General features: G+C 40.6%; 1 protein-coding gene and 1 pseudogene across 2 annotated transcripts in view; one reads left to right on the top strand and one right to left on the bottom strand.

The window, feature by feature from the left end:
• Hpgds (hematopoietic prostaglandin D synthase) overlaps positions 1 to 17,352 on the top strand; it is a 53,477-nt gene that overhangs the window by 33,050 nt on the left and 3,075 nt on the right. For both annotated transcript variants that reach the window (XM_004658559.2, XM_045144062.1), the window contains exons 4-5: positions 3,264 to 3,373; positions 14,312 to 14,410. In XM_004658559.2, the coding sequence (XP_004658616.1) occupies positions 3,264 to 3,373; positions 14,312 to 14,410 (209 nt within the window). The remainder of the gene's footprint in view (positions 1 to 3,263; positions 3,374 to 14,311; positions 14,411 to 17,352) is intronic.
• LOC123458551 lies at positions 9,973 to 13,028 on the bottom strand (annotated as a pseudogene).

Raw genomic sequence — 17,352 nt, 5'->3', positions numbered from 1 at the left:
GGCCTCAAATCCTGCAAGCTCCTCCCTAGTGCTGGGATGTCAGGCCCACATGGTTCCCACCTATGCAATTTTTTTTATATATATATATTGTACCTTGCCCCTACTATCACTCACCTCATGGCTACACCATGTCCTTTCTGAAGTTTAGCTGACAGGGCTGGGGGAGGAGGGACATGGTTGGGTGGAAATTTAGCTGAAAAATTGGACAGGTATGTAATACCGCAATCTTTTGCTAATAGTTGTAACTGTTATATGTTAGATGACATTAATCATGTAACACATGTAAGTTAAAATTTCTTAGACTTGGACTGGGGAGATGGCTTAGTGGTTAACGAGCTTGCCTATGAAGCCTAAGGACCTAGGTTCAATTCCCCAGTGCCAGATGCACAAGACGGCACATTTGTCTGGAGTTCATTTCCAGTGGCTAGAGGGCCTGGTGTACCCATGCTTACTCACTCACTCTCTCCCTCAAATAAATAAATAATAAAAGATTTTTTTTAATTTCTTAGACCTGTGGCTGGAGAGGTGGCTTAGTGGATAAAGTACTTGCCACACAACCATAGGCATCTGAGTTCAGATCTCCAGACCCTATACAAGAACTAGAAGCCATAGTAGATTCTGCAATCCTAGCACACTGATGGATGGAAGGCAGAGACAGGAGACTTTTCATAAAGCTCATAGACTAGTTTGCTTGCTGTACACAGTGGGGTTGAGAACAAAGACCCTGCCTCAAAACTAGAGGGCAAGTGAGGTCCGAGCCTTGAAAGTCATCCTCTGACCTCTACATGCACATGAGCTCACACTCCCACAAATCAATAACCACACACCAAAAATATAAAACAATAAAATCGTCTTAGGCTATCATAACCATGTAATCGGTAGTGTTCTTCATTCTGACCATGCTAGGAAAGATAGAAAGGGAGTATTCTTGCCTCTGCCAATTCCATCCAGGCATCTTTAGTACCAGGCTGTTGTCTGAATGGCTTTGTTAGTGATTCTAGCCACGGCATTGATGAGAAGTACTAAAACAGTTCCTGACTTTGCCTAGCACCTTTTTCATCCATCCCGAACTCACACTGCTTTTGAGTAAGAAGCTGCTTTTGGCTTCTTCTCAAGCCCTTTTCTTTCTGGTCAACTTGCTGAGTCACTCTTGTTCACTCCTCAGCCTCTGCCCCCTTCTATTGCCACACTAGGTTATTCAAGCACAGTGAGCTCTCCAGCAAAGTGACCCGTAATTAATAGCCTCTCATTTTTGAAGTAGTCATATACCTTAACAAAATGTGTTATACTAACACATATTTCAACAAGTGAAGTTTTTGGAAGTTTAAAAGAGATGGAAATTATATCTGACTGTGGAAATTGAGCTTTGAAGACAAAATTATATTTAAGTGGAAACTTAAAAGGATTTTTTTCCTCAAAAAGAGGAACACATGAACATGGGGAGTGCCTTTCACCCTTTTTCTCAAGACCTGCTCAAGGCTCACTAAAATACAGTCTGCTCAACCTTGTTTCCTGTTATGATTGGAAATTAAAGTGCACCCCATAGGCTCAAGTGTTTAAACACTGTCCCCAGATAATGGCGCTTCTCGGGAAGGTTGTGGAATCATTAGAAGATGGAGCCTTGCTGGAGGAAGTAGGTCATTGTGAGCAGCCATGAGGTTTTCCAGTCCAGCCCCACTTGCTGCTCTCCTTAGCTTCCTCTCTGCTGGGGTGACTGCAACTTCCTCTCCAGCTTCGCATGCCTTCTTCCCCACCATGGACTATACCCTCTGAAACAGCCAGCCAAAATTAAATCATTTCCTTTCATAAGTTGCTACTGGTCAGGTATTTGCTCACAGCAACAAGAAAGTAACTGATATACCTCTAGAGTTTGATTCAGGAGGACTGAATTAGCGTTCTTAAAAAATTGTCCAGAGAGGTGAATGGAGAGAAGGGATAGTGACTAAGGTGCTTACCTGCAAAGTCTAAGGACCCAGGTTCAATTGCCCAGCACCCATGTAAGCCAGTTGCACAAGGTAGCACACATGTCTGGAGTTTGCTATAGTGGCTGGAGGCCCTGGCATGCCCCTTCTCTCTCTCTCTCTCTCTCTCTCTCTCTCTCTCTCTCTCTCTCTTTCTCTCTCTCTCATAAAGAAATAAAATATTTTTAAAAATTGCCTAGACAGGGCTTATGAAGCTTGCGTGGTGAATCACTGAGCTGGAGCATTCTGGAAGGAGAGAAAGGGCATGAGAAAAAGAAAGAAACTTCAGATTAGCAGGGAGAGGAGGAAAAAGAGAATCACTTAGAAAAATGGGTTGGGTCTAATGCTTAATGATTAAACAACTATAGGTTTCTTTTTCTAGAGGTTTAGCATAACAAGATGAATTTTGTAGGATCATTCCAATTTGCACTTGATCGGCGTGAGTGCAGAAACACTCATTAAAGGTCACTAACACAGTCAGGATGGCATCAGAAAAGATGGGGGTGGTAACACCAGGAAATACAAGAATGTCAAATCATCTTGGGACCAAAAGGTAAGTGTTAGCACCAGGAGGAGAGGGCAGGCAGATCATAGCATGGACATATTTGGTCATTCTCATAGCATTGTGCACAGCTGCTATTGCTTCTTTCTTTTTCATTCCTGTTTATTTTAAAAACCCTCCTACAACCCCCTTTATCCTGTCAGTCTTTTCCAATCAACTGCATATGCCATGCAGGCAACCAATTTCTTTTTTAATTCATACGACAGCTCCTGTGGGTTCAACTCACATGGGGAAGCCATTATAGAAGGAAAAAGAGTTGGTTCAAGATAATAGTGTTCTGACTGAATTGTGGGATTGTTGAAGGAGAATCTTTCAGGACATATGCACAGGGAAGCTGGGAGGATAGGCCTACAGTTCTGAACTAAAAATGCAGAAGGAAGAGGCATCGCCTGCCTAAGACAGATCACTGAAGGGGCTACAGCAGTCAAGGCCGGGCTGAAGAAGAGTGAGGAGAGCCTATGATAGAGTTCCCAGCTCTGCTTTCAGGTCATTGGGAAGAATCAACGTTTGGGTATCACACTTGAAAATTTCAGCTCACTTAGGGTGACTCAACCACTTCTTTTTTCACTTTGAATAGCTTCACTGAGGTACAATTTACATGAGTCATCCATTGTAAGTCCACCACTACTGTCTGACTTCTACTTAACAGCTATATGAACATATGAATATAATGCCGATTTAATATAATAATTAAATTGACCATACTGGTAGGTATAAAATTACTTCATTTTCTTCCACAGATTTGGCTGGAAAAACAGAACTTGAACAATGTCAAGTTGATGCTATTGTGGATACACTGGATGATTTCATGTCACTTTTTCCTTGGGCAGAGACGAAACAAGATGTGAAAGTAATGTGATCAGTTTACTGCTACTGCTATTAACAATAGAAATTTTATTATATGCTTTTAAAAATTATTACTTCAGGCTGGAGAGATTGCTTAGAGGTTGAGGTGCTTGCCTTTTAAGCCTAAGGTCCTGAATTCAATTCCCTAGTACCTGTGTGAAGCCAGATGCACAAAGTGGCATATGTGTCTGGAGTTCATTTATAATGCTTAGAGGCTATGGCATGCCTATCCTCTTTCTATATATGCCTCTTTCTCTCAAATAATGAAATATTTTTAAAAATTATTATTTTAGGACTGGAGAGATGGCTTAGCAGTTAAGTCATTTGCCTGCAAAGCCAAAGGACCCAGGTTTGCTTCCCCAGTGCCTACATGAAGCCAGGTGCACAAGGTGGAACATACATCTGGAGTTCTTTTGCAGTGGCTAAAGGCACTGGTATACCCATTCTCTGTCTGTCTGTCTGTCTGTCTCTCTCTCTCTCTCTTTCTCTCTCTCAAATAAAGTAAAATATAATGTTGGAAAAAGAAAATAGGCCAGACATGGTGGCTCAAGTCTTTAATCCCAACACTCAGGAAGCCAAAATAGAAGGATTACTGTGAGTTCAAGGCCACCCTGAGATTACATAGTGAATTCCAGGTCACCCTGAGCTAGAGTGAGAACCTGCCTTGAAAAACAGAAATAAAAATGATTATATTAATCTAAGTAATATAGATGTGTAGTTTTATATTTTAGTACAGAGATACTTGCTCCTCCGTATTCATTGCCTCCCTATTAAAAATCCCTAGGGAATAGACACAGTCTAGAAGTCCATCACTGAGTGGGTATGATGAGGATGTGGTACACATACACAATGGAGTTTTATTCAGCTCTAAAGAACAATGAAATTTTCAGGAAAATGGGTATATATTATACCACCTAGGATTTCCAGTATTTTCCTAGAGCACTGTGGCCTGGAGGCCACTTTTGTCTTTTGTGGAGCTCCCTAGAGGTTTCTGCAGAGCTAACTAACATCAGTGGGCTTCCCTTCATTGCCACCCCCATTGTGCCATCCTCCGGGCTTCAAGTCCTGTTTCTGAGATGCTTTCCCTTTTCTTGTATATTCCATTGTTCATTTCAAGCATGCCTTCTCTATCCAAAGGGTAAACTGAAGGTTTGTTGACAGGAGGTGTGATGAGAGCAGGATGTACAAACACCTGTGAGACACCGTCGGGCACTGCCAGGCACAGGCTGGAGCCTTCAGGAGATGGGCCTGAGCTGCCAGGCGTGGCTAAGGGCCCCAGGGCTACAGAAGGCCACTCCCTCTCCAAGCCTGGACCACCTGGACATCCTGAAACTGAGGCTGTGCACATAGCCCTGTGACCTTTGGCCAGTTACCTAGGCAACTCCTTATAAAATGTCAGTCATTAGATTGGATCAAAACTTGTCAATGGGTAGAGGTTCATAGGTAATATCTTCAAATACTGATGAGAAACTTAGCAATATAGAAGAAACATTTGCAAGGCTGGAGAGATGGCTTCACACAACCCATCCCCCTGCTTCCCTCTTCCCGCCTCTATGCAAGTCACCTGACTCTCCCTATGTGCTGGAATGAACGTTCCTAGGCAAGCAACCTTTGAACCCACCAGTCCCCTTAGATCCCTCTTCCCACTCAAAACTATTTCCCTATTGAATAAATCAAGCTACTCCCGGAAGTCCTCACCCAGGTATATTTCCCATCATGCTCACTGCTGATCAAGACCCCGCTCTCCACCATTGCCTGGAGTCCTTCAGGAAACAGAGGCCCTGATGATCCAGGGACCCACAAGTCACTGTTACCGTGGGGTTTGGTTGCTCTGCACGCTTGGTGCAGTGATCATTCTGGGATATTTTCTGTTGTTATGAAAGTTTCTTTTGGCCCTTTCCTGAGCTCATCCTCCTGTTTTCTCTTTTGATTTTGGGGAATGATCCTCTAGTAGCTTACTAACCATAGGAAAATGAAGTTTCATGCCTTATTAGTCTGCAAATTTTTTTAATATTTCATTTATTTATTTGAGAGAAAGAGAAATAGGCATGGAGAGAAAGAGAGAGAGAATGAGTACACCAGGGCCTCCAGCTGCTTAAAACAAACTCCAGATGCATGTGCCCCCTTGTGCGTCTGGCTTATGTGGGTCCTGGGGAATCACACCTGGGTCCTTTGGCTTTGCAGGCCAAGCACCTTAACTGCTAAGCCATCTCTCCAGCCTTGCAAATGTTTCTTCTATATTGCTAAGTTTCTCATCAGTATTTGAAGATATTACCTATGAGCCTCTACCCATTGACAAGTTTTGATCCAATCTAATGACTGACATTTTATATTGACTCACTTTTTTCTACTGTCAAGGGATGTAGCATATTCTCCTTGAAAATAAATAAATAAATAAAAATATTTTTTAAAAGGAGAACTGGAGAGATGTTTCAGTGGCAAAAGGCACTTGCTTACAAAGCCTGCTTGCCTGGTTTTATTTCCCATTACCTAGGTAAAGCCACACACATAAAGTCCAACATGCACCTGGAGTTTGTTTGCAAGGATAAGAAGCCCTGGTGTGCCCATATTCTCTCTCTCTTTCTCTCTCTCAGTCTCTCTTGTCTCTGTCTCTCTGTCTCACTCTTTCCCTGCTTCAAATAAATGAATTAAAAATACTTTATTATTTGTTTATGAGAGAGGGAATGGACACACCAGGGCCTCTACCCACTACAAATGAACTCAACACATGCATTACCATGTGTGTCTAGCTTATGTGGGTTCTGGGGAATCAAACATGTAAGTACCTTAATGGCTAAGCCACCTTTCCAGCCCTGAAAATATTTTTTAATATGCTTCTTTATGGATGAATATAAAATTGTGTTTACCACTTACCTCCAAAACGAGTTTCACAGGACATAGCAACCCAGGCTCATGAACAAATTACATGAATAAAGAGCATGTGGCAGAAACACTTTTCATGGCTACATGCTCTATAATTGACATCGGAACCTGTCCTGGACACAGAATGCTTCAGAATTGGGCTTGGGCTATTTGCAAAGAGTTCAGGTGCTGCCACCTTGTGGTCAGGCAGCATTTTCTAAATCACAATATCAATACAGTTAAGATGGACAGTCATAATCCTCTTTGTAGGTGCAGGGACAAGACAGAATCTTGCTATGTCCTCAGGCTGGTCTCAAATTTGAAATCTTCCTACCTTAGCCTCCCAAGTGCTAGGATTACAGGTGTGGTGACACCATGCTTGTCAATGAAAATATCACTACCATCTGTGCTTTTAAAATATTTATTAAAAATTCAACAATTACAGGTGTTTACAGATCTATTTGCTAAAATTTTATTCTGATTTTTTAAAAATATTCTATTTATTTATTCGAGAGAAAGAGAGAGAGAGAAATACATAGAGAGAGAAAGGGCTCACCAAGGCCTTTACCACTGTAGAGGATCTCCAGACACATGTATCGCCTTATGCATCTGGCTTATGTGGGTACTTGGGAATCAAACATGGGTCCTTAGGATTGGTAGGTAAGTGCCTTAACTGCTAAGCCATCACTTCATTTCCTTTTATCCTTCATTTCCATTTTTAAGTAATTAAAAGCAGAATATGTCTCTGGACATTGATCCCCTATGACAACTCCTAAACATATCATGAGTATTATTTAGATTTCCATTTGTTTCCTTATCCACAGAGTGGGGAGGATATAAAATGAGCACACTGGGGAAATTCTGGGGGCCTATGTTCAATACTAAATGACATTGGTAATAAGGTTTTAAAAAACAATAGTACATTCTTTTTCTCTATTTATCTTTCTCAAATAAATGAATAAAAATATTTTTAAAAACACCGGAGAGATGGCTCAGCCATTAAAGGTATTTGCAAACCCTGATGGCCTAGGTTTGATTCCCCAGTACCCACATAAGGTCAGATATACCAAGTGGTACATGCATCTGGAGTTCATTTGCAGTGGCAGGAAGCCCTGGTGTGCCCATTCTCTCCTCTCCTTTCCTCTCCTCTCCTCTCCTCTCCCTTCCCCTCCCCATCTGTCTCTCTCTTTCTCTTAAATAAATAAATAAAAATATTTTTAAAATAGAAAAAAATATTTGTGCGAATACCAATTCCACAACTTCTCAGAGTGAAAAACCTTACCCACCAGTTTCCAGAAGAGGAGACAGGAAATTTCTGAATCCACCAATATAAGAATAGCTGTCTAGACTTTATCAGGAAGCATATGTTTTAAAATGTACGTCTGGGATCTTCCAGTTGAGATGGCAGTGTAGGAACCATGCCAAAACAGCCTAGGGGAGAAAAAGAGAAGAAAGAAAGAAAGAAAGAAAGAAAGAAAGAAAGAAAGAAAGAAAGAAAGAAAGAAAGAAAGAAAGAAAGGGAGAAAGAAAGGGAGAAAGAAAGGGAAAGAAAGAGAAAAATACAGTCTTCTACTAAAAGGTGAAGGTGCATAATCAGTGATCAACCACGGCAGAGAAGTAGGAAAGATTCAGTGTCCGCAGACCACAGAAGCCGGCAGAAGTGGCTCCCGCAGTGCTGCACCAGTTCCACATGGCCACAGCTGCCAGGTTCAGCCTGAGCTGCAGGGAAAGCCAGGTGAGGGGATTTCCCACACATACCTGCCCCCTTGCAAACTCAAGAAATGTGAAGGGAGGATGGTGAGGACCAGCAGGAGAATGTCAGCCACCATCCGCAGCCTTCCCTCTTCCGCGCAGCGCAAAAGCAGGCAGCAGCAAGTACCAGAGGCCTGGAGAAGGGAACAAACCTCTCCTTGCCATGTTATAATTAAACTACCAAACATACAAACCAAAGAAAATATATTGAATGAAATTAGAGAGAAAACTCGCAGACAAAGGCAAGCCCATCAGGATTGCAGCTGATTAATCAACACAAACTTTAAAATCCAAAAGGGCTTGGAATGATGCATTCTAAGTTCTGAAAGATAACATCTGTTAACCAAGGTTACTTTACCCTGCAAAGCTATCCATTCAAATAGACGGAGAAATAAGGACATTCCACAACAAAAGCAGGGTAAAGGACTATTTGAAAACAAAACCAGCTCTACAGAAAATACTTGAGAGAATCCTCCATGCTGAAGAGAAAGAAAAGCACCCATGTAAGGAACCTGGAAAAAACAAACCATACTCAAATATTAACTAATACAAGAGAGCAAAGGTAAAACCGAAAGAACTACAAAACAAGAAAAATGGCAAAAATAAATACACACCTTTCAGTAATAACTCTTTTTTTGAAAATTAAGAGAATTTTATTTACTTTTGTGTGCTCTTAGAGAAAACCATTCACATGTAAAAGTTTGACATTTGATAAGAGATTTATTCACACTTTATTTTATATATAAGTTCCTTCATTGATGGAACAGAATTTGATAGGACATAATTTTTTAGTTCAATGGGACTTTCACATGATCACAGTCACAAAATTGGCACACTATATTAATAAAATCAAACAACTAGACAATGTATGTATCTTTATGTCAAATCTCAGCATGCACTATCCTTCACACATGATCTGCTGTGAGCTTACTTAAATATTAACCAGAGAAGTTCTGAGGTCACAAATGACTGTTTACAAAATAAAACCTCTTTTCCAATAGCTCCTTGTTTTATAGAAAAATATTACAAATAAAATTAGTGCTATTCAAGGTGTTCATTTTGAAATCACATGATACACAGGTTCAAACCATTATTTTCCTCTCACATAGAGAAACACACGCTGTGAAGACTGAATTACTGATGAAATGTGCCTTACCCGACACTGCCCGTTTAGTGATGTCATGTTGCACACTCTGTGGGCACAGTCAGAGTGAGTGGATTAAAACAACTCTAGTTATTGGGCACACTTATAATTTGTTCCTAGTTTGATACTCAGAAAAAGTGTTTGAGGAACAGGACAAAATGTGTATTTTTGTCTTCCCTCCTAAAATTTGTCAAAACTTGTAAGTTTAAAACAGATTCCTCCCCCCTCACCCTTTTTGGTAGAAAGAAATAGCTAATTGCTTTTCATAGATGGAATCTTATTCATATGTATTCAGTTCTTTTTTCAAGGAGGGCCTCACTCTAGCCCAGGCTGACATAACAGTCACTCTGTAGTCAGGCTGGCTTTGAACTCACAGTGATCCTCCTACCTCTGCCTTCCAAGTGCTGGGTTTAAAGATGTATGCCACCATACCTGGCTATCTATCTATCTATCTATCTACCTACCTACCTATTTTTTAGACAGGCTCTCATTCTATAGCCCAAACTGGCCTGAAATTCATTATGTAGCTTAGACTGGCCTAGAACTTGTTGAAATTCTGCTTCAGCCTCAGGAATGCTGGCCTGAGCCACCATGTCTTGCTTCAAGTTTTTATTTTCTTCTGGAGGGTGGGAGGCTAACATTGGACAGACAGAAATTTCTAAGAGTACAGCCACAGTCAAACTGCCTTGGTTTCTCCTTTCACATGATTATATAAATTTTAATCACATGATTATATAAATTTTAATGAAAAGAAGCCTCACAAGCTATGTACAGCAGCTTACACTCGGTGTTTCTTTTTCACTTGATGTACAGTTAAAATTAATTCATGGCAAATGCAGGTCACATCATCTGTGTAGGCACGTCAAAGCTCTGGAGCTTCGCTGCAGGGATGAGGTCTTCAGCAGGACCATGATTCTGGACTCCATCTCCTGAATAAGCGGGACTGTGTAGCATACCAATTCTTCCCAGCCGTGTTTGTGCCATGCTGCATTCCATGTCTTCCCTGGTCTGCAGATCTTTGTAAGCCCAAAGATGGTGCACCATGTATAGCTGCCCAATCTGAGAGAAGAACCTCCCCCCACACGGCCTCATTCCCGTCCTGTCTATAGCGGATTGCACGAGCCCAGTAATTTCCCCATTCAATCATGGTTCCTGGTCGGAGTTCATATATATTGGGTCCTGACCAAGGCACAGGCTCATTCCAGAAACTGAATTCCAGTAGCAGCTGATTCTTCCTAGAGAGAAGCATGCCGCTTCTTGCCTTACAGAAATTCACAAATTCCAAATTTTGTTGTATGCTTCTAGGCAATCTGGCTTAACATTGTGAAACTGTAATTTGTACAGACTGCTTGCTTCCTTTTTGGCTAGGAGATTAGAGTGAGCATCTTTTCTTGGATCAACTTCCCTGACAAGGATTTTAACAGCTGTCTTCCCCGGGCCTCTTACTGGAAGTCACCGCGGACTGTGGCCGCCCCAGGCCTCTGAGCCAGGCGGCTCCTGGGCCGCAGCACTCCCGCCGCCGTCTTGCTCCGAGCCGCCTCAATAATAACTCCTAATGGTCTCAATGCCCCAGCCAAAAGACAAAGGTTTGCAGACTGGGTTAAAATGCAGGATCCTTCAATTTGCTTCTAAGAAATTCACCTTTTCACAACTGATAGCCAACTATCTTAGGGTAAAAGGTTGAAAAAGCAAATGTCCCTAGAAAACAAGCTGGGGTCACTATCCTAATATCTGACAAGGTAGACTTCAGACCAACATTAGTTAGGAAAGATAAGGAAGGTCACTTTATATTGATTAAAGGCACACTCCAACAGGAAGACATTACAATCCTAAACATATATGCTCCTAACATAGGATCTTCCAATATCATCAAACAAAAGTTATTAGAACTAAAGCCACAGATAACCCCAAACACAGTTGTAGTGGGTGACTTCAACACCTCACTCTTATCAATTGACAGATCATGTTGACAAAAAATAAACAGAGAAATATCCAGATTAAATGAGGCCATAGAACAAATGGACCTAAAAGATATATACAGGACATTTCATCCAAATTCTGCAGAATATACATGGTTTTCAGCAGTACATAGAACATCCTCTAAAACAGACCATATATTGGGACACAAGGCAAATCTTAACAAATACAGGAAAATTGAAATAATTCCTTGCACTCTATCTGATCACAATGGGATCAAACTACAAATTAATAGCAAGAAAAGCTATAGAGCATGCACAATATAATGGAAACAAAGCAATACAATACTAAATGGTGAATGGGCCAATGAAGAAATCAAGAAGGAAATCAAAAAATTCATAGAATCAAATGATACTGAGAACACAGCATATCAAAACCTTTAGGACACAATGAAGGCAGTCCTAAGAGGGAAATTTATAACTTTAAGTAGATGTATTAAGAAATTAGAAAGATCACAAGTAAAAAACTTAATGATTCATCTTAAGGCCTTGGAAATAGAAGAACAAGGCAAACCAAAAATCAACACACAGGAAGAAATAATAAAGATTAGGGCAGAAATTAATGAAATAGAAACAAAAAAAAACCCCAAAAAATCGAAAGAATCAATGCAAAAAGAGTTGGTTCTTTGAAAGGATAAACAAGATTGATAAACCCTTAGCAAATCCTACCAAAAGAAAGAGAGAAGAGTAACTTGGGATGACTCAGAAGGCACCATAGTGCTGAGAAGAGTGACAGAGGAGAGCTCATCACTGAAATATCTCTATCACATCTTCTAAGGCTCAGGGTCCATGGCAGAAGAGGTGGCAGAAAGAATGTAAGAGCCAAAGGACAGGTAAGACTCCTTTCAACATGTTCCTCCAGATACCAAATGGCCTGGGTATCCATGATCTCCAGTGCCTGACACTACCTATACAAAACCATCATAATAGGAGGAAAAGATCATGACATCAAAATAAAAGAGAGACTGATTAAAGGGGGATATGATGGAGAGTGGAGTTTCAAATGGGAAAGTGGGGGGAGGGAGGGAATTACCATGGGATATTGTTTACAATTATGGAAGTTGTCAATAAAAATTTAAAAATAATAAAATTAAAGAGAGACTGATTGAGAGGGGGAGCAGATATGATGGAGAGTGGAGTTTCAAAGGGGAAAGTGGGGGGATGGACAGAATTGCCATGGGTTATTGTCTACAATTATGGAAGTTGTCAATTAAAAAAATAAATTAAGAACAAATAAAATAAAATATACATCTGGTGCTGGGTATATAGCTAAGTGGTAGAATATTTACCTATCATGCCCTAGTTTCAGTCTCTAGAACTGACAAAAAAAAAAAAAAAAAGAAAAAGAAAATTACACACATGTGCATGCACAGTCACAAAGGACATATAATTAAATTTTTCTTCATATTATTTTGGTCATAGTTCTTTAATGTGTGTACTGAGGGCCGGGTATAGTGGTACATGGCTTTAATCCCAGCACTTGGGAGGTAGAGGTAGGAGGATTGCCATGAGTTCGAGGCCACCCTGAGACTACATAGTGAATTCCAGGTCAGCCTGAGCTAGAACAAGATCCTAAGTGAAAAACCCAAATAAATAAATAAATAAAATAAAGTGTGTACTAAGTAATGATGACTGTGCTCTGTACTAATTTCACTTTACTAGCTAGAAATAATTTGACAACTTATATAGAGAATCTGAGCTAAAGAAGTCACTAGTGCAGATATTATAAGATTTTTATTTGCATGCACACATACTGAATGCACACTAAAACAGAAAGCACACAATGCTTTGAGGAAAGCTGCCCAACAACCACATCTTATTCATTCATCACCATCCTGGATATAACTACTGAGGAGAGCCACAATAGCCATTTTCTCTCCCACAGATGCAGAGCTGAAATGTGAAAAACGCCTGTTGCCCATCATCTCGTAGATTCTGTGTGCACAGGAGCAGGGGAATAAAGAACATGTGGCACATATACACAATAGGCTTTGCAGTTATGTCACTTCAAACATACAGGAAAATGGATATAAGTACAGATAATCATATTAAGTAAATGAAACTAATCAAAGAAAGCAAAGATTGTATGTTTTCTCTCATTTGTGGCTTCTAGATTCTATACAGATACATAAAATCATGTATGTATGTATATATGACATAAAAGTAGAAGTGAAACTTGAGATGAATCACTTGTGCCACCTCTTCAGGGGCCCAGGAGACATTGCAGAGGGCGTGATGACATGAGCGCTTCTCTCACACCAGCCTGAAAACCAGCTCCAGGGAGGTGGCAACAGACACTGTGGTCATTCAAATCTCATCAAAACAGGAATCTAGAGACTACAGAGAACTCAACACTAAATCAGATTTTTAACACACTGGCCAAAGTCCAGGGAACCTTGCAGAAGGAGCAGAAAGTTTTAAGAGCCATAGGATGGCTGGGATTACCCTGAGGCACTGCCACCTCCATACAAAAAGATTGACTAAGGCCTCCATGACCCCACAGTGAATACCAATAACCCTCAGTGGAATGGGGATGGAAACAGGAGACATAAGAGTATAACCTTGTAAAAAATAAAATTTAATTTTAAAAGTAGAAATTAAACTGTCTGGGGGACAAAAGGACTAATGGGAGGAAGAGGGTGAGAATGGAGAGTAGGCAGTCTGCAGGGGGGGGGTATATTCAACATATAACATATGCATGTGCAAATATATCTTCATGAAATGCAGTACTGTGTACAACAAATATACATTGTGAAAAACTCAAAAATAAGAATGTTACAAGTCATAAAAAGAGACTATAGCCAGGTGCGGTGGTACACGCCTTTACTCTAAGCACTTGGGAGACAGAGGTAGGAGGATTACTCTGAGTTCAAGGCCAGCCAGAGACTATATAGTAAATTCTAGATCAGCCTTGGCTAGAGTGAGAACCTACATCAAAAAAAAGAGAGAGATTATATGGTGAAATAGCTAGCCATTATTGATAATGAAACTATAAAAACTAGTGATAAAATATTAAAGAATTCAATCACTAAAATCTGTAGAGAATGAGACCGGGATCACTGTGCTACCATAAGTGTGAAAAAAAAATAAATAACTACTTTCATTCTTTGTGAATTCATGTGGGAGAAAAGATGCATACCTACTTCCTGTTCAAATCCTAGTGCTTCTTTTTCTTCCTCCTCACAAAGTGGTGTTTTCTCCCTCGCAGGATCAGATGTTCAGTGAGCTGCTCACATGTCATGCTCCACATCTTTTGCAAGATTTGGATACATACTTGGGGGACAAAGAGTGGTTCATTGGAAACTCTGTGAGTATATATTACATGTTTTAAAAGAACAGCAATTACATTTAAATAAAAAGCTAAACAAAAAAACTTACTGAGCTGGGCCTGTGGTGCACGCCTTTTAATCCCAGCACTTGGGAAGCAGAGATAAGAGGATCACTGAGTTCGAGGCCACCCTGAGACTACCTAGTGAATTCCAGGTCAACTTGAGCTAGCATGAGACTCTACCTCAAAAAACAAAGACAAACACACAAGAAAAGTTTACTGAAAGAAAATGTTATTCCAGCCAGATGTGAAATTATATCTGGAATTCCAGCACCTGGGAGGTAGAGGCAGAGGAAAAGGCTCTAAGGGGGAATATAGCAGAGAAATAAAGCTAAAGTTCTTTAAACTTTTTTTTTTTAGTAGAGTTGACTTTGGGATCATGAAATTTTTATATAATTATATAACAATTTTAGAACACTATTGTGAAAATCAAAACAAAGTAATGAAGCTGTTTCCAACAGATGCTTAGAGCAGATATAATACTGTACTATTAAAATATTTAATTTTACCTGGGCATGGTGGTACATGCCCTTAGTCACAGCACTTGGGAGAAAGCTGAGGTAGGAGGATTGCCATGAGTTCAAGGTCACCCTGAGACTACATAGAGAATTCCAGGTCACACTGGGATATAACGAGACCCTACCTCCAAAAAAAAAAAAAAAAAAAAAAAAATTATGCCAGGTGTAGTGGCACACACCTTTAATCCCAGTACTCAGGAGGCAGAGGTAGGAGGATTGTCATGAGCTGATGGCCACTGTGAGAACAATCATGTATGCCTCGTCTTCAGTTTGGGGACAGCAAACACAGGATACCTTGTCACACTAAAAGCAAATACAATTAGCAAGAAGAGCTGGCGTTTGTATCAAAAAGACTCATAAGTCAGCATAAAGGCTTTCCATGGGCTGAAGACAGGTCATTCAAGCCTGTGTAAGAACATTAACCACAGTGCATTGGACTGAATCAAAATGAAGATGAATTTGTGATAGACATCACCAACATAACACATTTTAAGAAACCCCCAGCAGACAAAGCTTCATCGCTTACTTTTAGAAAATACTATCGTGAGCTGGAGAGATGACTTAGTGGCTAAAGCACTTGCCTGTGAAGCCTAAAGACCCAGGTTTGATTCCTCAGTACCCATGTAAGCCAGATGCACAATGTGGTGCACATGTCTGGAGTTCGTCTGCAATGGCAAGAGGCCCTGGCACACCCATTCTTATTCACTATCTCTCCCTCCCTCAAATAAATAAATGAATAAAATATATTTTAAAAAATAAAAGAAGACAGTATACAGATACATTCGGAAAAGTGTTGAAAATCAAAAGTGGAAAGATTTGAAGTGAAGCATTTATTCTGCTTTTACTGTGCAGATTTTATTTCAAAGTAATAAAATCATGAGACAAAGTTGTTCTTCATAAAAGCATTCTAGTTAATAAATAAAAAGAAAGGATTAGAATAAACCATAACCACTTTAAAATCCCTGAAGAATTGATGGGCCTGGCCAGTGACCCTCAGTAAGCACTCATTACAGAAAGAAAAGCGACAGCCAGACACCCTGGGATGGCAGCAGTAACAGAAACACATCTGTTGCAGTAAGGTTCGCATTGATGGTAGAAATCACCAAACCACAAGCAGCTTGTGGGGAAAAAGAGGTTTATTTTGGTTTAAAGGCTCAAGGAGAAACTCCACAATGGCAGGGGAAAACGATGGCATGAGCAGAGAGGGTGGACATTACCCACTGACCAACATCAGGTGGACAATAACAACAGGAGAGTGTGCCAAACACTGGCAAGGAGAAACTGGCTATAACACCCATAAGCCTGCCCCCAACAATATACTCCCTCCAGGAGGCATTAATTCCCAATTGCCATCAGCTGGGGAATCTAAGATCCAGAACACCTAAGTTTACAGGGGACACCTGAATCAAACCACCACATTCCGCCCCTGGCCCTCATAAACTGATATATCTACATGATGTAAAATACAATGCATTCAGTCCAGCTTTAAAAGTCCCCATAGTTTTTATCAATTCCAATGATGTTCATACATCCCCATAATCCAAGATCTTTTAACTGAGCCATAATACCAAAAAAGAACCTCAAAAACCCCATAATAGCACAGAATAAACACTCACACTGCAAAAGATGGCATTGGCATATATATTCAACCAATACAAGATTTAAAACTACCAAGGCAAAAGTCAAACTCTGTAGCTTCAAGTCCAACAACTCTAGTCAGTGACAAATCTCCAAGTCCGATAATTCTAACCATCAACAAGTCTCTGGCATTCTAATTCTGCCCTTCCAGTTAGGCTACTCACAGTCCTGGAAAACTTCCTCGGGGCTGGCAGCTTTCCTTAGCAGCCATCTCGTGGTCCCAGCAGCTCCACTGCAATCCACAGTTCATCCTCAGCTCCATGGGGTCTCTATGCAGGCAAGCAACAAACCTGCTTCACACTGCCCATGGCCATTTTCAAAATACAAGACAGCATTGAAAACTCAATGACCCTCTCTTTCCTGCATTTCTTATACTCTACAATACCAGGTACAGTGCCAATTTGTTAATCCAGGGGGGAATAAAGCAGACTTTGAAGAACAGGACACTCCTTGAGCACTCAGGCCCCTTCAAAAGAGTCGACATTCTTCCTGTTTCTCCAGTACAGATCAGCTGGCCCAATCTCAAAGGTTGTAATCTCTCATACTGAACAGGCAGCTATTCACTCCAAATATTTTTTCTGTGCCATATCCCTCTGCTCATACCAGTTCATTTCTACACAAAGCAACCCTGTACAACTTCTCAGGACATGGGCATAACAGCAAGCTTCCAACACAAACTGCTAGCCCAGTCCAAGCAAAGCTCTTTCTCACCCTCATAAGCCAAACCTCACAGACCATAGTTCTGAGTGCATTCAGGTCTTTCAG

The sequence above is a fragment of the Jaculus jaculus genome, chromosome 2 (assembly GCF_020740685.1).
Source record: "Jaculus jaculus isolate mJacJac1 chromosome 2, mJacJac1.mat.Y.cur, whole genome shotgun sequence".
NCBI lineage: Eukaryota > Metazoa > Chordata > Mammalia > Rodentia > Dipodidae > Jaculus > Jaculus jaculus.
The sequence above is the reverse complement of the archived record's forward strand: the minus strand, read 5'-3'. Positions and strand labels throughout refer to the sequence as shown.